We start from the raw sequence: 16,265 nt of genomic DNA, 5'->3' as shown, positions 1-16,265 counted from the left end.
GGCTAGTACATATCGCATCATAGGTAGTGATGGAGAGAGAGAGAGATAGGGGAGAAACAAACAGGAAAGAAAAGATCCAGAGAGAGGATGTCCCACCCGAAACCCCACCCAACCCCACAGTCACACAACCCCGCATTCACACAACCCCGTCCTGGACTGCCTGAAATGCAAAATAAAATGATAAAATAAAAATGAACTGGTCTGTGTTCTGGTAATCAGTCACCTCTGCTTGGTCTGACAAATCCCACCAGAGCAGGCAGTAAAAAGGTGTTTGTGTTTTTGTGAAGGCTGTGTCGGTAAATTGCTCCACTCTACTTGAGAGGATGTGCCTGTTGACTGAAAGTTGTGAATGAACAACATCATTCAAATCGATAAAGCCATTAAATATCAACCGTTATCGACAAATGGTGTTCTTCTATGCACACACGCATAGAAGAACACCATTAGCCTCACTTTGAGCAACACTGCGGTGTTGGAAGGCCTCAGATTTGAAGCCCTTGATCGGAGCTTGATGTCGGTGTGATGAATTCGGATCAGTGTGAACCTGTGAACGTGATAATTGCTTCTTTCTCAGCCACGACTATTTTTGAAATCTTTTCTAGCGTTGATTTATTTTTAAACCATTCATGTTAATTAATCATTTACAGTGCAGTGAGTTGTTGCTACAGAATTCGTGGCATTTCTTAGAGGTTAGATCTTTCACTTTTGAAAGAGGCTGAATAGCAGCAGTAGTACTTTTCTTAATGAAATTCACTTAAAGCCTGTTGCATAAATGATGTGTTATGGTGAAGATTTCACTCTGTGGATGTGAGAGACGGCCGTAGATGAGCTGAGGCAGAGTATTGATCTAATGCAGATGCACCAGGTCTGAGTTTCTTATCCAAACAGAAGTAGGGGCAGTTGCACTTCTTCTAACAAGTTATCCCACGCTAACCATCCATCCAAGGCCAGAAAGAGAAGTCTCCACTGCAGGGGACAGACCAGATGTAAATGCTTTGAGGCACTGAATTATTACTCTATATATGAATTATTACTCCAAAAGGGAAGCAAACAAAGCAATGGGCTCCAGTGGGGGAAATATTTAGAAAATCTGCTCCCTAAAGTTCTTTAAGGGACTTCGGTTGCTCTCTTTACGAAGGCCCATCAATCCAGATATTTGTCTGAATAATGGCCTTTTTGCCCAGAAACTTAACTCCCAACATCACAAGTGAGGCGGTTTTAAACTTGGTTACTATAGAAATGAGTGATGAACCTTGTGTGTTCTCTCGTTGTTGTAATTGCAGCAACTAAATCTATAGATGAAGCATTTGTATTTGTGTTCATCTCCAAGTATGATATTGTACCAAGCCTGGAACATCTAGGAATCTTCCTAACATTATTGAAAATCGCTGTGGGGACAATACAGCAAAATAATAATCTTTGTCTCCTTTTAAGATAAAAGGGAAAACTGTAGCTCGTTTAATTGTGTCCAATTTTCAAATTAGCTCATAGCTCAGGGTTTTGGCCAAGTCTTCATTAGTGTGCAACTGTCTCACTTCCCCACACATCTAAGTTGTATTGTTCCATTAAAGACAAAGGCGGGTTCATTTCTGAATGTATTATACATCAGTGTAGGCTATTATTACAAACTGAATCATTCACACACAGAGACATTTCTGGGAATGATTCCCACTCTCTGCCTGCGTTCTGGAAAGCTCTCGATAAGAGCCGAAGCGTCAACACATAAATGCCAGTTTACTTTTGAGGAGGCAAGCTTTGAAAAAACGGAAGCGTACATTTCACACGATAACTTAATTCATGAATATCTTGTGTTGTTGTGTTGTGACATCTTTCCCTGTAGTCTTACCCATAGGCATTAATTAAAAAGTAATAGTGAGGCTTATTAGTGAGGCTTTTATGTTCAGATGCAGTCTTTGTATGTTATATTTACAAATACTGCCCTGAGTTTCAACAGCAGAAGTGCCACGAGTGCACTCTGCCGTGATTAGAAATAAAATCTAGAAACGACTCGACCACAGAAGGGTTCCAGCTTCTATTATTACTATATAATGTTCCTCTTCACTGTCTCATCTCCCCATGGCCACAGTTTGTGTGTCTTCAGGGGAATGTGAGGCAGGACTGAGATGTTGTAGCTGCTCTCTTTATACTGTCCAAGTAGAATATGTTTAATTTCATTTGACTGCTAACTTCTAACAGGAGGAGGGAAACAGATTGTTGGGGATTCTGAAATTATTTGCGATTATATTGTGGCACTCAGTGAATTGCTTTTGCGTTTGAAGTCACATTTTTCCCTCTTCGGATACATAAACAGTCAATTTGCTGCACTCTATCACTAATTGATATAACGTAATTGCAAATCAATACGGACGCACGTCCTGAAAGCTTTTCTTTGTTTTCTAGTCGTAATTTCCAGGAAAAAATCCTCCAGCACAGAGACAGTAGTCTGGTTTAAGTTTCTGATATTTTTTAATTCAGTGAAGAACCTGTTAGTTGCTTAATGGTGACCATAGCAACCATAGCTGAACTACTTTGCACTTCTTTATACAGTAATTTCACAGTCCCCCATTCAATAAATAGATTTACTGATTCTAAACAAATGCATTCATTCTTCTACTGTACTGAAATGCTTAATTCACATTTACCACATTTTGCAGGTCCAGTGGATGATTCTTCTGCATGTGTTTGTGTATTCATACGGCAGGGGGGATGGAGACGCCCGGTGTAGTGGAGCAGGTCGACCTGACTCCGACACTTGCCCTGGGACTCGGCCTCCCCATATCTCAGAACAGCGTGGGTCAGGTCATCCCCGGCGTCTTGGAGGAAACTTCACTCAGAGACCAGCTGCGCTTTTTGCATCTCAATGGACATCAGCTCAGCTGCCTGCTCAAAGACAGCATGGCTGAATATCAGAAAGGTATGTTATACATTTTCTGAGTCACTCCTCTAGAGCCCGTAGAGCCTGGATTGCCAGGGTCCGCAGTTACGCTAACAGCAATGTGATTACTACCAATTGTAACATAATGGGCCATTTAAAGGAATAGATGAAAATGTAGTCATTATCTCCCCGTGCCTATATCCATGGAGTTGAAGGTAAAATCAGGCCCCATTATGCCTTCTCAGCCCTCTCACAGACAATTGAAGTCAATGAGCCTGTTGTGTTAATGTTCCCAAAAATAGCAATCCGTGTCCAGCACATAGAACATATTCTAAATGTTGTAGTCGATATTCAGATTAGTATCAGTGATGATTCCCTCACAGTTTGTCTCCAGATTACTTTGATAACGGATCCAAGTAGTAGTAGTAATAGTAGTAATTCTGAAGCCAATACCAATTCTGTGGTATGTGGCACTTCAACTTCAACCACCCAGGTGATTCAGGAGATTTGTACAGGATTTAACTTGACTTTTAAAAAGTAAAACGCTGAAGTATTCACAAGTTGCTGAACAAGTCAAAGGAGCTTTATTTAAAGCATTTAATCTAAAGCATTTCACAAGTTCAAAAGATTTATCACCTAATTCATCAGCATAAATCCTTTACTTGAATGCAGGTTTCTGTAATGTCATTCTAAACCAGGTGATACAAACATTATGTCTTCTTTTGGTCATTTGTTGGTTGTAACAGAAGCCTGGCACTCGTGTTCCTTCCATAAAGTTCTCTTATGAACCCATTGGTGTGTATTGTAACTCATGGTTAGTCAGTGAATGACGTTTCACTTGTGAAAAATCAGTATGACAGAATCATAAACACTACATACTATCTCACATAAAACCCGGTCTTTGTGTAAATGTGTGTGCAGCATATCCTGTACATACACACTTTTGTTTCCCATGTAATCTCATGGTCACACTCAGGTTTTTCCATTTTCCTGCTTCTACAATTAATTCTTATGTCTCATCCTGTCTCCATCTCAGTGATTGTCCTTCACTTTCACAAACATTTGCTTTACGTTAGCCTGCAGTTCCCATTGCTGAAGCTCAATTGGTTCTCCGTCTTATTTTAAGCGAGAGAAAAGGAAGGAGCCGACAGAGAAAACGCCTTGATTACCAGCTTACTTGCCAAATAATTTGACGTGTCACATTTGATTTAAGAATTCATGATCCACACAAGAGGCTGTTTCCCCAGAAAAAGCAATCACTTTTAAACTGTGGTGCTATGAAAACGGAATGCTCTCCAGTGTGCAGACAATGGTGCTAAAACAGCTTTAACAAATTTGATGGACCATCAGAAAATGAGACGATGCAAGCCCTCATGTTCAAGCAATCCATAACAAGCTTTCAGAACTGAATTACAATTATCATCACACTCTGTAAGAATACAACTCCATTCTAAATGTAACAGTCAGAAAAACTAGAAATAGTAACGACAATGAAGCTATTGTCAACACATTTATATGCAGTTCCACTTCTTATAGCCTCATACTTCATGTTGATGGCAATGGCGCTGAACATTGATGGCAGTCAACATGGACACAGGTGTTATGGTGTGTATCTTAAGTTGAAATGTAACACAAATGTCATCCAAAAGAAGACATACAGGCGTCAACCCATAATCAAGTTCAGCAAATACTGCAATTACAAAACTTGATTAGAAAATAAACTACTTCCTTGCATATTACAACTTAGCGCTTTGGCAGCACATTTTCACTCTATTTTGGTCTCTAGTTTCCATAGTGATGTGGATGAAATGGAAATAATTTCTTCAGACCTACATTTGGACGTGTTGATTTTTGAATCTGTCCACTTGGGTAATCATGAGGCTGTTATGCAGTAGAATATATTAGTTGTCGCTGCTGGGAAATGAACCAGGAATGAAATTTTAAGGGCGGTGATTCTTGGGCACCTGTTGGGGGCAATGTTCAGATTTCAAATATGTTTTTTTTATCACCGAAGGGAAACGGGGGGAAAGAAAGGAAAAAGGCAAAACAGTAAAGTTGTGTGAACCTCATCACTATGTCTCAAATGAAAGATAAGATACAAAACAATGAAAATTTCACATTTAAAATCTGAAAAGTGATATTTTCCCTTTGTATAATCTTGCTTACCTCACTCTCGCTTTCCTTCCATCTCTGTGCCGCACTGTCTCCCTTCTTTCAATCTTCATTTTGTGTTTCTGTTGTGCTTTAACCTCAGGCGTCTTGGACAGCCATTAACCAATCCCTGTTCTTTCAGACAGATGAAACACGGTCACGGCCATCGATATTGTATGATTCATGCCTGTGGCTTGAGGTTCTAATATTTCTTCAGACTCCTCTGTCTGGCAAAGCTGGAGTCACTATTTATCACCTCAATGCCTATGCTGCTGAGATAGGTGTTACACTGCAAAATATTGTTTTTAGAAGTGTGTGTGTGTGTGTGTGTGTGTGTGTGTGTGTGTGCAGTCACGAATCAAAGCTCAACATTGCTTTGTCCTTGAACAAGCTCCTAAAGCACTGAAGTAAATTGAAAACAGGAATCATTTGAGCTGCTTTCAGTAAACATGTAAATCGATCATGGTGCAGATCCTGACAAACTACAGTGTGTTTCAGCTCTACACATCTGTTGCAATGGAATATAATTGAATTTCAACACAGGAGGCCAAAAAAGAAAATGTCAACATCGGAGTACAGTGATTGAAAGTCAATAACAGGATTACCTTACAGCTGTTCATGAACACATGCATCTTTTCTCCCTAAGATGCAGCAGGATAGGCAGGCTGGAGCACTGGTCTGCTCAAACTTTCTCTGAGATGAGATGCTGAACCTGTCCAACTGCCCTTCTGCAGTCCCTCCAGGATGCTTCAGTCAATAGAACGAAATGGGCAGACTGTGATTAGCTTTGCACAGCAGAGAGAGAGATTTCACAACCAAGCAGAGAGCTCAAATGGTCCAGTTTCATTAGAACATTTAATAGTCTCACCATCAGTATGTAATAAATGTATGAAGAATCTTCACCAGTAGGCCTATAAGCTGCAATATTCATCATATAATGCAACTTCTAGATACAACTGACCCTTCCCATCTCTATCTGATCCTTATAGAGACTGGATTTGAGCAGTTTCGTGTGGCAGAAAAGGCTCATGGGAACTGGATGAAGCTCTACCTGGAGGGTAACACCTCCGAGGTGTTGACCAACATGGGCAAGAAGGTCCTGAAGCAGTACCTGGAGGCCCTGGCTGCCATGAGCTCTGCCCTCAGCAAGCAGCTGGGCAAGTACGACATGTACTCCATGATCGCAGGCATGGTGTTTGTATTTCAGGTGAGCTCTCAAGTGGTTGATGCTGCTGGGTAGATACTAGTCCCTGGATGACGGTTGAGAATGTTTGAGTGTTGTATGTGACCAATAAAGTGGCCACTGAGTTCATGGTGGAGTTTGGTAGATTGAAAGTTTGAAACACCTTCCACACTCACCTTTACCTGCCTCTCCTGTCTCTCGCCCCCTCCAGCTCCTTGTGGTCTTACTCCTGGCGATGCCCGAAGCCCTCAGTGGCGCAGCAGAAGTGGACCTCCCTGTCCTCTCATCCCTGCTCTCCCTGCCTTTCTACCTCCTGTGCCTGCTGCTCGCCTCCGTGCACGTCTTAGTGTGCACATCTGCTGAGAGCTCCTGTTACTTCTGCAGCCTCTCCTGGGGTCTGGTGTTTGCTGCTGTAGCCTTTTCCTCAGCAATGTTCTGTGTCCTTATCTCCATGGTAGCAAGACGACTCCCCTGGGAAACACAGATCCATGGCAAGGTGAGCAGTACACATAGTATTTACCCACCAAGCACTGTGACACATTGCAATTTGATCTCATACAGTAGATGTCCACGTCTAAGTGCTTTAGCTTTGAGTTGCGTGTTGCTGAGTGTGCTTGTTTACCGGTGGGGGCCATTCTGTTCTTGCTTGACAACAAAGGATACAGACGATGTAGTTAAGGACGGATACTCTCTGTATTCAACTGTGTCGGCACGATCGCGAGGAGGTGGGGAGGTGGGGGTGTGACTAGTTGTTGTAAAAAAAACGCCAGGGGACAAAACCTTGCAGACCTGTCTAAGCGCTGGCTCGGGCTGCCACATGAGGATAAATGCTGTTAGACTTTCCCCACACTAGTTAGGAGTGAAGATGCCTTTCAGTTGAGCAGTGACATGTGTTCAATCTAAATAATTTAGTCCAGTGATTCCACTTTACCTCCCAGGCAAAACATCTAATTAGGTAAATCCAGTGTTCTCTGTAAACAATAATAACTCACTGCTGGTTAGCGAACGGACACTTTTATTTGTCACTTTCTGCGGGTAGAGAAATGTTCATATAAGACATAACAACTTCAGGCAAAGTCGTCGAGTCTACTGGGCACACGTTGTGATTCAGCAACATTGACTTTTCCCAACGCATCTTTGATTCAGTTGAATGTAACTGCATTGTGAAATAAGACCTGAGACCTGAGAAAACAAAATCTCCGCCAACGCATGAAGCATCGTCCTGGAGGAGCAAGTGCCTCTTATTCAAATGGAAACATTGAGCCCATTTATATTACTCTAACACTATTTGGCTGTGTGCATGCAGAGCATGTCATGCGTTAGACTCGGTAATGAAGGGTTTCAATGAGCCTCCTCATTTAGCCTGCAGTGATGGATTATAAAAGATACTCCTGTATTCCCCATGTAGTGTAGACTCATTTTTTTTAATGTTGACATATTGTCGTAATAAAGGCTTCTATGTTAAAATCCCCAATCAATAATGATTTAATGTTAAACCATATAAAAATGGTAGTTAAGGATTGTCCACTGTGGCTGTGAGGTGGTTGCCAGGTTTCCATCCTGAGCTCACCTGTTAATGCTCCACACATTGAACCTGTCCAGTATAGTTTTATTTCTGCCACACATACTTTTACTGTCTGCTGCACTGCAGATGTCCCAGAAGGCTCAGATTTCCATCAAACTCGGCTCCTGTTTGTAAGGCACAGTGCATTTATTAATGTAATTCATCATTTCAAATAGCTCAGGTGTAGCATTCACACCGCTCCACAATGCAGCCATCGTCTCTCCATCATACCCAACGGAACCTCAGCAAATCATTTTGTGTGTCCAGCTAGATGGACACACACAGTAGCTGTGTGTGTAGACAATAGTCGGCCTTTACAATATAAGATAGTAGAACTAAACATGGTACTATTATGCTAAAGTTAAAACTATACTATAAAACTATTCTATTAAAACTGCATTGTTAATTAAAACTGCAGTGCGAGTTTCTATTTAGCATGAAGTCCTGAAGTAGTCACTGTGGGGCAATCACTGAACATTCAACATTTAAAAAAGCCTATCTACACATACATCCTTTGTTTAAATGGGAATAAGCGAAGAATGTACTTGCAAATAATCGCCCAATAAATAGCCAGCAGATGCAGAGCAACATTAGTAAGCCAGTGGATGGATGTTTCTGCACAGCTGCTGATGATTTACTCTCTTGTTGTGGTCCACCATCTTCCGAGATGTTTGACTTTCTCCTGTAGTTGGTTGTTTACTTCATGTCTCTGTAGGATGAACTCATCTCGTCTGAGCTCAGACAGCTCTATGGCGGGGGGGGGTTGGGAAACTTAAGGTCAGGTTTAAAGATTCATAGACAGATAGATATCATCAGTGCTCGCCTGCGTTTCACATTGCACTGAGTCATTTGTTTTGTAGCGATTATGATATGCTTAATCTAGCTTACTGTGTAATAATGCCGTAACAATTGCAAACGCTGCAACAAAGGCAGGACATATTATGTTACATTCTCAAACCAACAGCGAGGCAAACTAAATCCTCCGTGCACAAACTGCTGGTGGACAAATAAACTTCAAAATGATTCTGCACAATTTAGGGATAAATGGAGGAAACCATGACAGCATATGCTAGACAGATGCAAAGAATAGCAGGGATTACAAACAAGAAAAGGGTTCAAATAGGACAGTATATAGGCTGCTGCTGCTGAATACTGCCGACCCACTATTGTCATTATTCTGTCTACCTCCTCTATTAGCTATATTGGGATTCAGCTTAGCAAATAAAAGCAAATGCCAGCTATATTTACATTGCACTTCTGCTTTCACTCTTTGTAGAAATATGCCTATATGTATGGGTTCTTTTACTTTTGCGTACTGTACTTGAGAAGGTGCTGATAGGGTGAAAAGACAGGAAACCCGTTCAGACCTTTTTTTTGAAGGGCTAAGAAATAAAGGGAGACAATCCTCATATGTACACTGAGGCATGAAGACGTACAAAAACGTCCGCCGCCCCTTAAGTAATGAAGAAGCGTGGTATAGTTATTTTTGATTGATTTATTTAGATGTCACAGGTTTCAACACATGTACACATTCAGCTGATGGGGTGGGACTGGATTTGGAGTGAGAAGTGTCTCATCTCATCCAATTTAAGATTCTGAAGAGTTGTGTGTGTGTAGTTGCTGTAGCTGGAAAGGCCACATTCATAGATGGAAGCATATCAATGTATTTTACATGAACATCATTTAAAAACATTTCCAAAGCAGCGCTACATCCAGAAAGCATAATGAAAAAAGAAGAATCCCAGCGTTGGATCCTAATTGGGAGTGAAGAGTAGCGGCCCGATCATTCAAAGGACACAAAAAAACTCTGTTTACTTGCAGAATGTGCAATTTAATGCTGCAGTCGCTCCTGCCCGGTAGACAGCGTTTCAACAGCTGATTAGAGTGCAGCTGCAGATCCGACAGTGCCATGTTGTGATGCATTACAAGACGATAATGTTAACTGCCTGGAAGAATGAATGCATTTTTTATCTAATATGAAAAGTCCCAGTCTTTACCCACAGGCTCCCTAAGTCACTTAATATAGATTTATTGACAATTAACTCCGACTGTAGTCTCTCCTCAGCTTTAAAAGGTCATTTGATTCATGTTCATCTAGTTCAGGATGCAGCAGCTGTATTTTAACTAGAACTAGAGGGATCACATAAAACACCACTTTCAGCTTCCTGATATTGGTTCCCAGTAGAAGCTGGAATCAATTTTAAAATCTTATTGATTACTTTTAAAGTAATAAATGGATTTGCCCCATTTGCACTAATAGGGCTTATAAGTCCCCATGTACAGAAGAGCTGTCTTACTGTCACACTGTCTTACTGTCTTACTGTATGTGATGATGTCATGTTTGATATCATTCCACTGTTCCAAAATATAGGGATTGGGCTTCTTCACTCCCAATCTATATCCATCTCTGCATTATCCTGCATGGCTGAACATAATTAGTTTCATAATTCATTTCTGCTTAGTCGAGCAAGAAAACTAATTTTGAACAGAATGATTGATGATGAACATGTGTGAACTTTCATTTTTATTATTGTGGGACGTCCATGTTTATTTTTTAACTTTTCCTCTGTCTGGGCTAAAACAAATCTTGTTTTGCCATTGAAGGTTCGATGGGAAGAATTTAGAGCTGCATTTTCTTTAAGAGATGCGGTGCTGCTATATGATGTCACTTAAAAAGTTGGGATGAGTCTAAGTGCAAAGCTGCGCTTGGCTTGGCTTGACAAATGACTGCATTATGGGAGGCATCCAAATATGTTATTAGAGGTATCCTGATTAGTTTCTCTGCCAGCTAGGGCAAGGTGGAGAAAATAGAAGATTTAACACAATGAACGAGAAACGTACAAAGGACTCCAGTTCACCGGTCAAACAAATATGTGATTTGAAATTCAGTCGGAGTCATTTTAATACTTTAAAACTGTGTGTGCTTCATCAAGAGTCATTTCTGTGAATGAAGGAATAGATGGGAACAGAAACTAGCGAAAATGGAAATGCCCTAAAGTCTCACAGAACAATGGGAATTGATCAAATGTCTCTGTTTCATTTAATTTAACTACATTTAATTTCTACTCTGGTGATAAAATATTGAATACTTCAAATTAGCAGGTTAGAAAGTGCCAAGGTTCATAATTCAGACGAGAGAGAGAGAGAGAATGAGAGAGAGGGAGAGAGAGAGAGAGGCTATTTCCCTGCATGAGTGAGAGTTGGCTATATGAGACGCAAGAAATGCTGAAGTTTTTCCAGCATTGCAACTATTTTTGTTTCATTTAAAATGGTCCATCAGCACCGGTGCCTCATACCCACAGAAACATTATCAGTGTGAACGGCGTGGATGTGGAGATGCTATTAGACCGTTTCTCTCTATGGTGATAATTAAATAGGAAATTAGACCCTGTGTTATTTGTGGTAATTGTGAATCCAGGAGTCTAACCAATAAGTTCTGGTAAATTGATTCAAAAGCCGGCACCGACCCTCTCTCTCCCTGCACTTTATATTTAAGCAGAGACGGCCTTTGACAGGGCAGAAGAGCAATATCTTTAATGCATCTTCAGCACTTTTGGCTTCACTTCAGGTTTTGACAGAGGGATTGATGTTCTGTATAACGGCCCCCAGGCAGCCTTGGAGAAAGAGAATTCTTTGGCCTATCAAATTTGACACAACACAGGGTCCTATCTTTCTTTCATTATTTGGTTGTCTTGCTTGCTGTTTAGGGAGGTAACGTCTTAAATGGCACAGGGAGCTGCTGTTTTATATGGAGATGGTATTTTGCAACTTCATTCCATAGAATCTCCCCTGTTTTGCCATTGTTGTGCCCTTTAAGTTCAGATAATGCTAACATAATTCAGATCTCCTTGATGTGTGGCTCTCCTTGTAAATGGGCAAATTAAATATTTAAAGTATATCAACAGAGACTGATTCATTCAGCAAAACTGTTTCTTGAGCTATTTCAGTAATGACTTGTGTGTTTACCCCATTCATTTTTAAGCAATGTCCAGAATAGAAATTAATCTGCGTACAATTTATCCGCTAAAGCAAAGTCTGAGAAGTTGTGGCTTTTGAGATTTCCAGATTGGCCAACCAGTGGAGCACAGAGAGACCAAAGCAGAGAGCACTGAAGCTAAAAAACATGTAACTGCTTTCTTCTCAGCCTTGACATGTTTCATCTTAAGAACAAAGATGTTTTGAGCATATTGGAAATCAATCTTATACTTCAAGTCTTCAAATGTGACTTACTGAAAATGTATGCCCCGGAAATATGCATGGGAAAGTGTCGGCGGATGTCGGGGGAGAAAATTATTAACATTATTTAACCTAAGAGACACGAGTTTGATGAACTAATAGAACCTTGATGATAATATATTGAAATCTATGCAGCCTAGAGGTGTGTATCCTAAATTTGTACTTGTGAGTTTTTTTCCATTCTTTCTTTAAACCAATATCATTTAATCTCACTGAATATTTAGAAAGTCTACATGGTTATCGGCGAAAGCTTTGGAGAGTAATGGCCGACTCTCTCAGTAGAGACGAGCATGAACTTGTCTCGTCTCACATTGTGTCAATAGACACTGTACAATATGTCGTCAAGGTGAAGAGCTGAGATGCATGGGCTTATTTTCTGGGTTGATGTGTTAGACTGGAACATTCCTCTTTCAACAAAAGGTGAGACACAATTTTCTCAAGTGCCTTTCAAAGCCTTGAGACGATACAGCAGCCACACTCTTCTGTAAATCACAATGTTTTATGATGAAGTATTTGTGTTATACAATGAGTGCAGCCAAGGTTTTTCATTATGAAATCAAGTTGGTATGAATCTCTAAAGTGGTCATTTGATCGCACTAATTATCCTATAGAATTCAACAATGAAACCATAGCTACTGATGCATCCACGCCACAGTGATGCTCGAGCTAAAATGAGGTCGAGGTTTTTAGGTTGAGGCTCCTGAGGCTTTGCTGATTGTGATCAATAGATTCTTGAACTGAATCAGTTCACCATCTTTTGGAGATCTCTTGTTTCAGGCCCTCAAGCTGACAGACAGTCCAAATAACTTTCAAACTTTTTTGAGGTATTGACATATTTTGTAGAAAGTAAAAAATGAAGTCCAAACAAAACACATTTGACGCTTTAGTAAACTTTCTTTGTTGAATTCTTTCACAGTCGCCATCGAGTAGTTGGGGCAGTGAGTGGGATCTGTCCGAGCTGGATGTTTTGCTGCTGGCCGGCACGGTCGGCCACACACTCAGCCTGGCAGCCAGCAGCTTCGTAGAGGAAGAGCACCAGACCTGGTACTTCCTGCTCAACACCCTCTGCCTCGCCGTCTTCCAAGATGTCTGCCGGAAATACTTCAGAGAACGCAGAGGCTCCGGAGACGAGGAAGAGCATATGCTCCCGTCTAAAGATGGTCATCCCTCTGCTTCTCCCAAGGCAGAGATTTACTCAGAGAAGTGGCTCGCATTAGCCACTCCACCCTTCACTCTGGTCTGCTGTCGGATCATGCGCTCCCTCAACCAGACTGGGGTGCAGTGGGCTCATCTTCCTGATGTTGGACATTGGCTGAACAGGTAGATCAGTTTTCTAAAGTGCTACACTAAACCAAATAAGATATGCATTCAGTAAAAGCTCTTTACAGGATGAAAGCTGTGTTGCTGAGCCATTCGTCTGTGTTAGCAGGTGACAAGCCAGTGAAGGTTCCTGTCCTCGTAGCTGCAGCAGTGACACTTATTGGTTGGTGGAAGCACCGAGGATAGCATGATTCTCCTACGCACTACTCCCTCCTGGTGAAACAAAATAGTGGCAGGTGAAAAGAGGAGAGGTGGCTCTGTGTGTCACAGAGGTGGCAGGTAGACCCTCCTAAGGCCAACAGGGTAGTGACACGGACTGCAAGAGCACTGGGAATTACATGGTCCAAATCAGGAGAAGTGGAAAAACCTAGCATGAAAGTGTGAAGTCTACAAAAAAGTGCTATACATACACATTCATACGACAATAATGTGTAGCCTCACAAGGGGTAAGACACTAGAAGGAATCACAATATATTCTGCATGTTTGAGGTTTTTTGGTATAGTTCAGAGGGCTTTCATATTTCCAACTGTAATGAATACAGGAGCAGAAAACAAGGTAGAATTAAAGGGAATCAGCATCTTCCCTGGTTCCTACGTCAACATTCAGCTGTCACACAGGGAGCTATCTGTTGTAGAAAAGACAAAAAAGGCACTCAATTGACAGAAGCCCCTGTAGACTGACAGAATGCAGTTCAGTGACAAGATTTTCACTCCGATTGGTCTCGCCTCCCACACATACAGTAAGAGCAGCAGCTGAATCTAACAAGTTCACTCCTGTTTGCTGGCGACCCTGAAAGCCACACTGTGAAATATAGGGTATCACTAACTGAAGTACACGTCGGACACGGCAGGTGAATAAATTCTGATCACATAACAGCTTTTAAACTTGTTTCCCTGCGAGAGCAATAGACACAATTCACTTCTTTGTTTTGATGTGATTGAAAATCTGAAATGAGTCCTTTGTGGTTAGTCAGGCTGTAGAAGAAAAGCACTTTATTGGCGAGGCGATGGCTGTTTCAAGGTCATTAACATTCTGTCAACACCACAGGTCAGGGAATCGTGTTGTTCTTTAACATGCATCACATTGTGGAATAGAGATGCGGACACTGACCTTTTCCCTGTCCAATCTCGCCCTTTCTCCCTACATCCACTTCCCCAGCTTGGATAATGAGTGCTGGTAGCGTTCCTCTTCATTTTGCCTCAAACTACTCGACTGCTTTGCTGTCTTACCCAGCTAACAGTAAATGCCAGACAGCAATTTAACTTTGATATGTCCTCTGGGCTCTTATTTTCTGTTTGTTCCAGTTTTAGAAATCTTATAGTCTTAAAACCAGTGACTATTGGAGATTTGTGTCTGTGGTGTTGAAGGATACCGAATGCTTTTCTTTATCCCATCAAAATGTTCTGTGGTTCAGTCTGTAGTCATCTTTAAACCGATTATAGTGCAGAATGCAATTTGTAGTAAACTTTGGGAAAAAAAGCCCTGAAAATGGGCTTCAATGCTGCTTTACTTCTGTTTCAATGCTTACAATGTATTTCAGATGTTAAATAGGATTCCTTAAAGCTGCAGTCCTGCCTCCATAGCTCCTCCCACATGAGAACATGATTGACAGCGGAGGCAGCGATGAGGGCTTCAGCAACTTCTACAAAAACTTGTGTCGAAATAGTTACTTACTGTAGCTGTAATATAACAATGCTTGGTATTTAGTTGAACCCATGTCTGCCTGTCTGTGTGTTTTCTCTCGTCAGCTCGGAGCACAAGCTCGTCCTCTCCCTGCTGGCTGCTTTCTGCTTGGTTCTGATCTATCTCCTGATTCAAAGACACTGCTCCTGGGTGTCGAAGATTGCCCTCGCCCTCGGACTTTTGGGTGTCTACAGCTACCGGGCAGCCGTCGGCAATGTGGCGTTTCCTTGGCAACACTCTGTTGGAAATATGTCAAAGTAAGTTTTTGTGAACCCCTCGTGACCGTGCCTTCATCTGACTGTATCGGCTTGCAAATTACTGTTTTTGTTTAAGGATCAGCAGTACTGTGTGTGCACTCTGATCCAGGCGAGTGTGGACTGTGCAGTACTGCTCGTGTCTTCTTTCATTTATTTGGCTTTCCGCTGCCTGAATGCCCCGACTCCAGGTTAACCCAGGGCACCTTGAAGAATCTTGACAGTGTCTTAATTTAATTACATTTAATGGGATCTTACACAATCTATAACGTTTGTTGACTTTGTTTGGCATCCAGAAGGAATTGTAATATCAACACTCCTATTCGCCTCCAACATAGTTCTCTGGCACAGTCGCTCTGCTCCACCTCACTCCTCCCTCCATTATCTATGGTGGCCAATAAACGAGACCAGCATCGTTTTCAGGCCTCCAGGCTTCTTTCAGGTTTCCTTCAGCATTTGCAGCCACAGTGCTTTTTCTTTGAGAAATGCATTTGTAGTTTGAAAATAATGTTGCGTCCTTTTTCCAAACATTTCTATTGACATCCCCTTTGCAAATCCATTAACGGACAGCAGAACGCATTCTCATCCAAAACAAAACAAAAAGTTAATGTGATGCACAGCCCTTGACTGCGGACTTCTGTTAGTCTCTTTAATCTGATTATTCAAACAAAAACTTGAACAATCACAAGACGTTGCCTCTTCTTTCTCTCCCTCAAACTGAATAATGAAAAATAATGCATTGTGTTTACCATAGAATATTCAATTAGATCCATGCCTCTTTCCAGTGTAAACACAAAATCCTTTAGCACAATCTGTTTTTAACAACCGCATTTACCTTTGTCCAAGGAAATCGACTACCGTGAGACCTCCTAACTATGGTAATTTTTCATCTTGTAGCCTGTAACTTGGCACAAAGTTATGTGCTACTAATCCCTGTCACAAAATAATGAGTGTGCAGGGCTGCACACAGTTCTGCTGTCTCGTTTCCCTGACCTCTC

The 16,265-nt window shown here is 41.4% G+C and overlaps 1 protein-coding gene across 2 annotated transcripts in view; it reads left to right on the top strand.

Annotated features, from left to right (window-relative positions):
• pigg (phosphatidylinositol glycan anchor biosynthesis class G (EMM blood group)) overlaps nt 1–16,265 on the top strand; it is a 41,211-nt gene that overhangs the window by 9,401 nt on the left and 15,545 nt on the right. For both annotated transcript variants that reach the window (XR_012964801.1, XM_076162771.1), the window contains exons 6-10: nt 2,702–2,914; nt 6,016–6,233; nt 6,421–6,705; nt 12,926–13,329; nt 15,079–15,270. Coding sequence is in view for 1 of the 2 variants with exons in the window: in XM_076162771.1 (XP_076018886.1) it covers nt 2,702–2,914; nt 6,016–6,233; nt 6,421–6,705; nt 12,926–13,329; nt 15,079–15,270 (1,312 nt within the window). In the remaining variant the exon portion in view is untranslated. The remainder of the gene's footprint in view (nt 1–2,701; nt 2,915–6,015; nt 6,234–6,420; nt 6,706–12,925; nt 13,330–15,078; nt 15,271–16,265) is intronic.

Source organism: Genypterus blacodes, unplaced genomic scaffold (genome assembly GCF_046128005.1).
Source record: "Genypterus blacodes isolate CSIRO-AG114 ecotype Tasmania unplaced genomic scaffold, CSIRO-AGI_Gbla_v1 ptg000128l_1, whole genome shotgun sequence".
NCBI lineage: Eukaryota > Metazoa > Chordata > Actinopteri > Ophidiiformes > Ophidiidae > Genypterus > Genypterus blacodes.
Note: the sequence above shows the minus strand (reverse complement) of the source record. Positions and strands in the feature narration are given on the sequence as shown.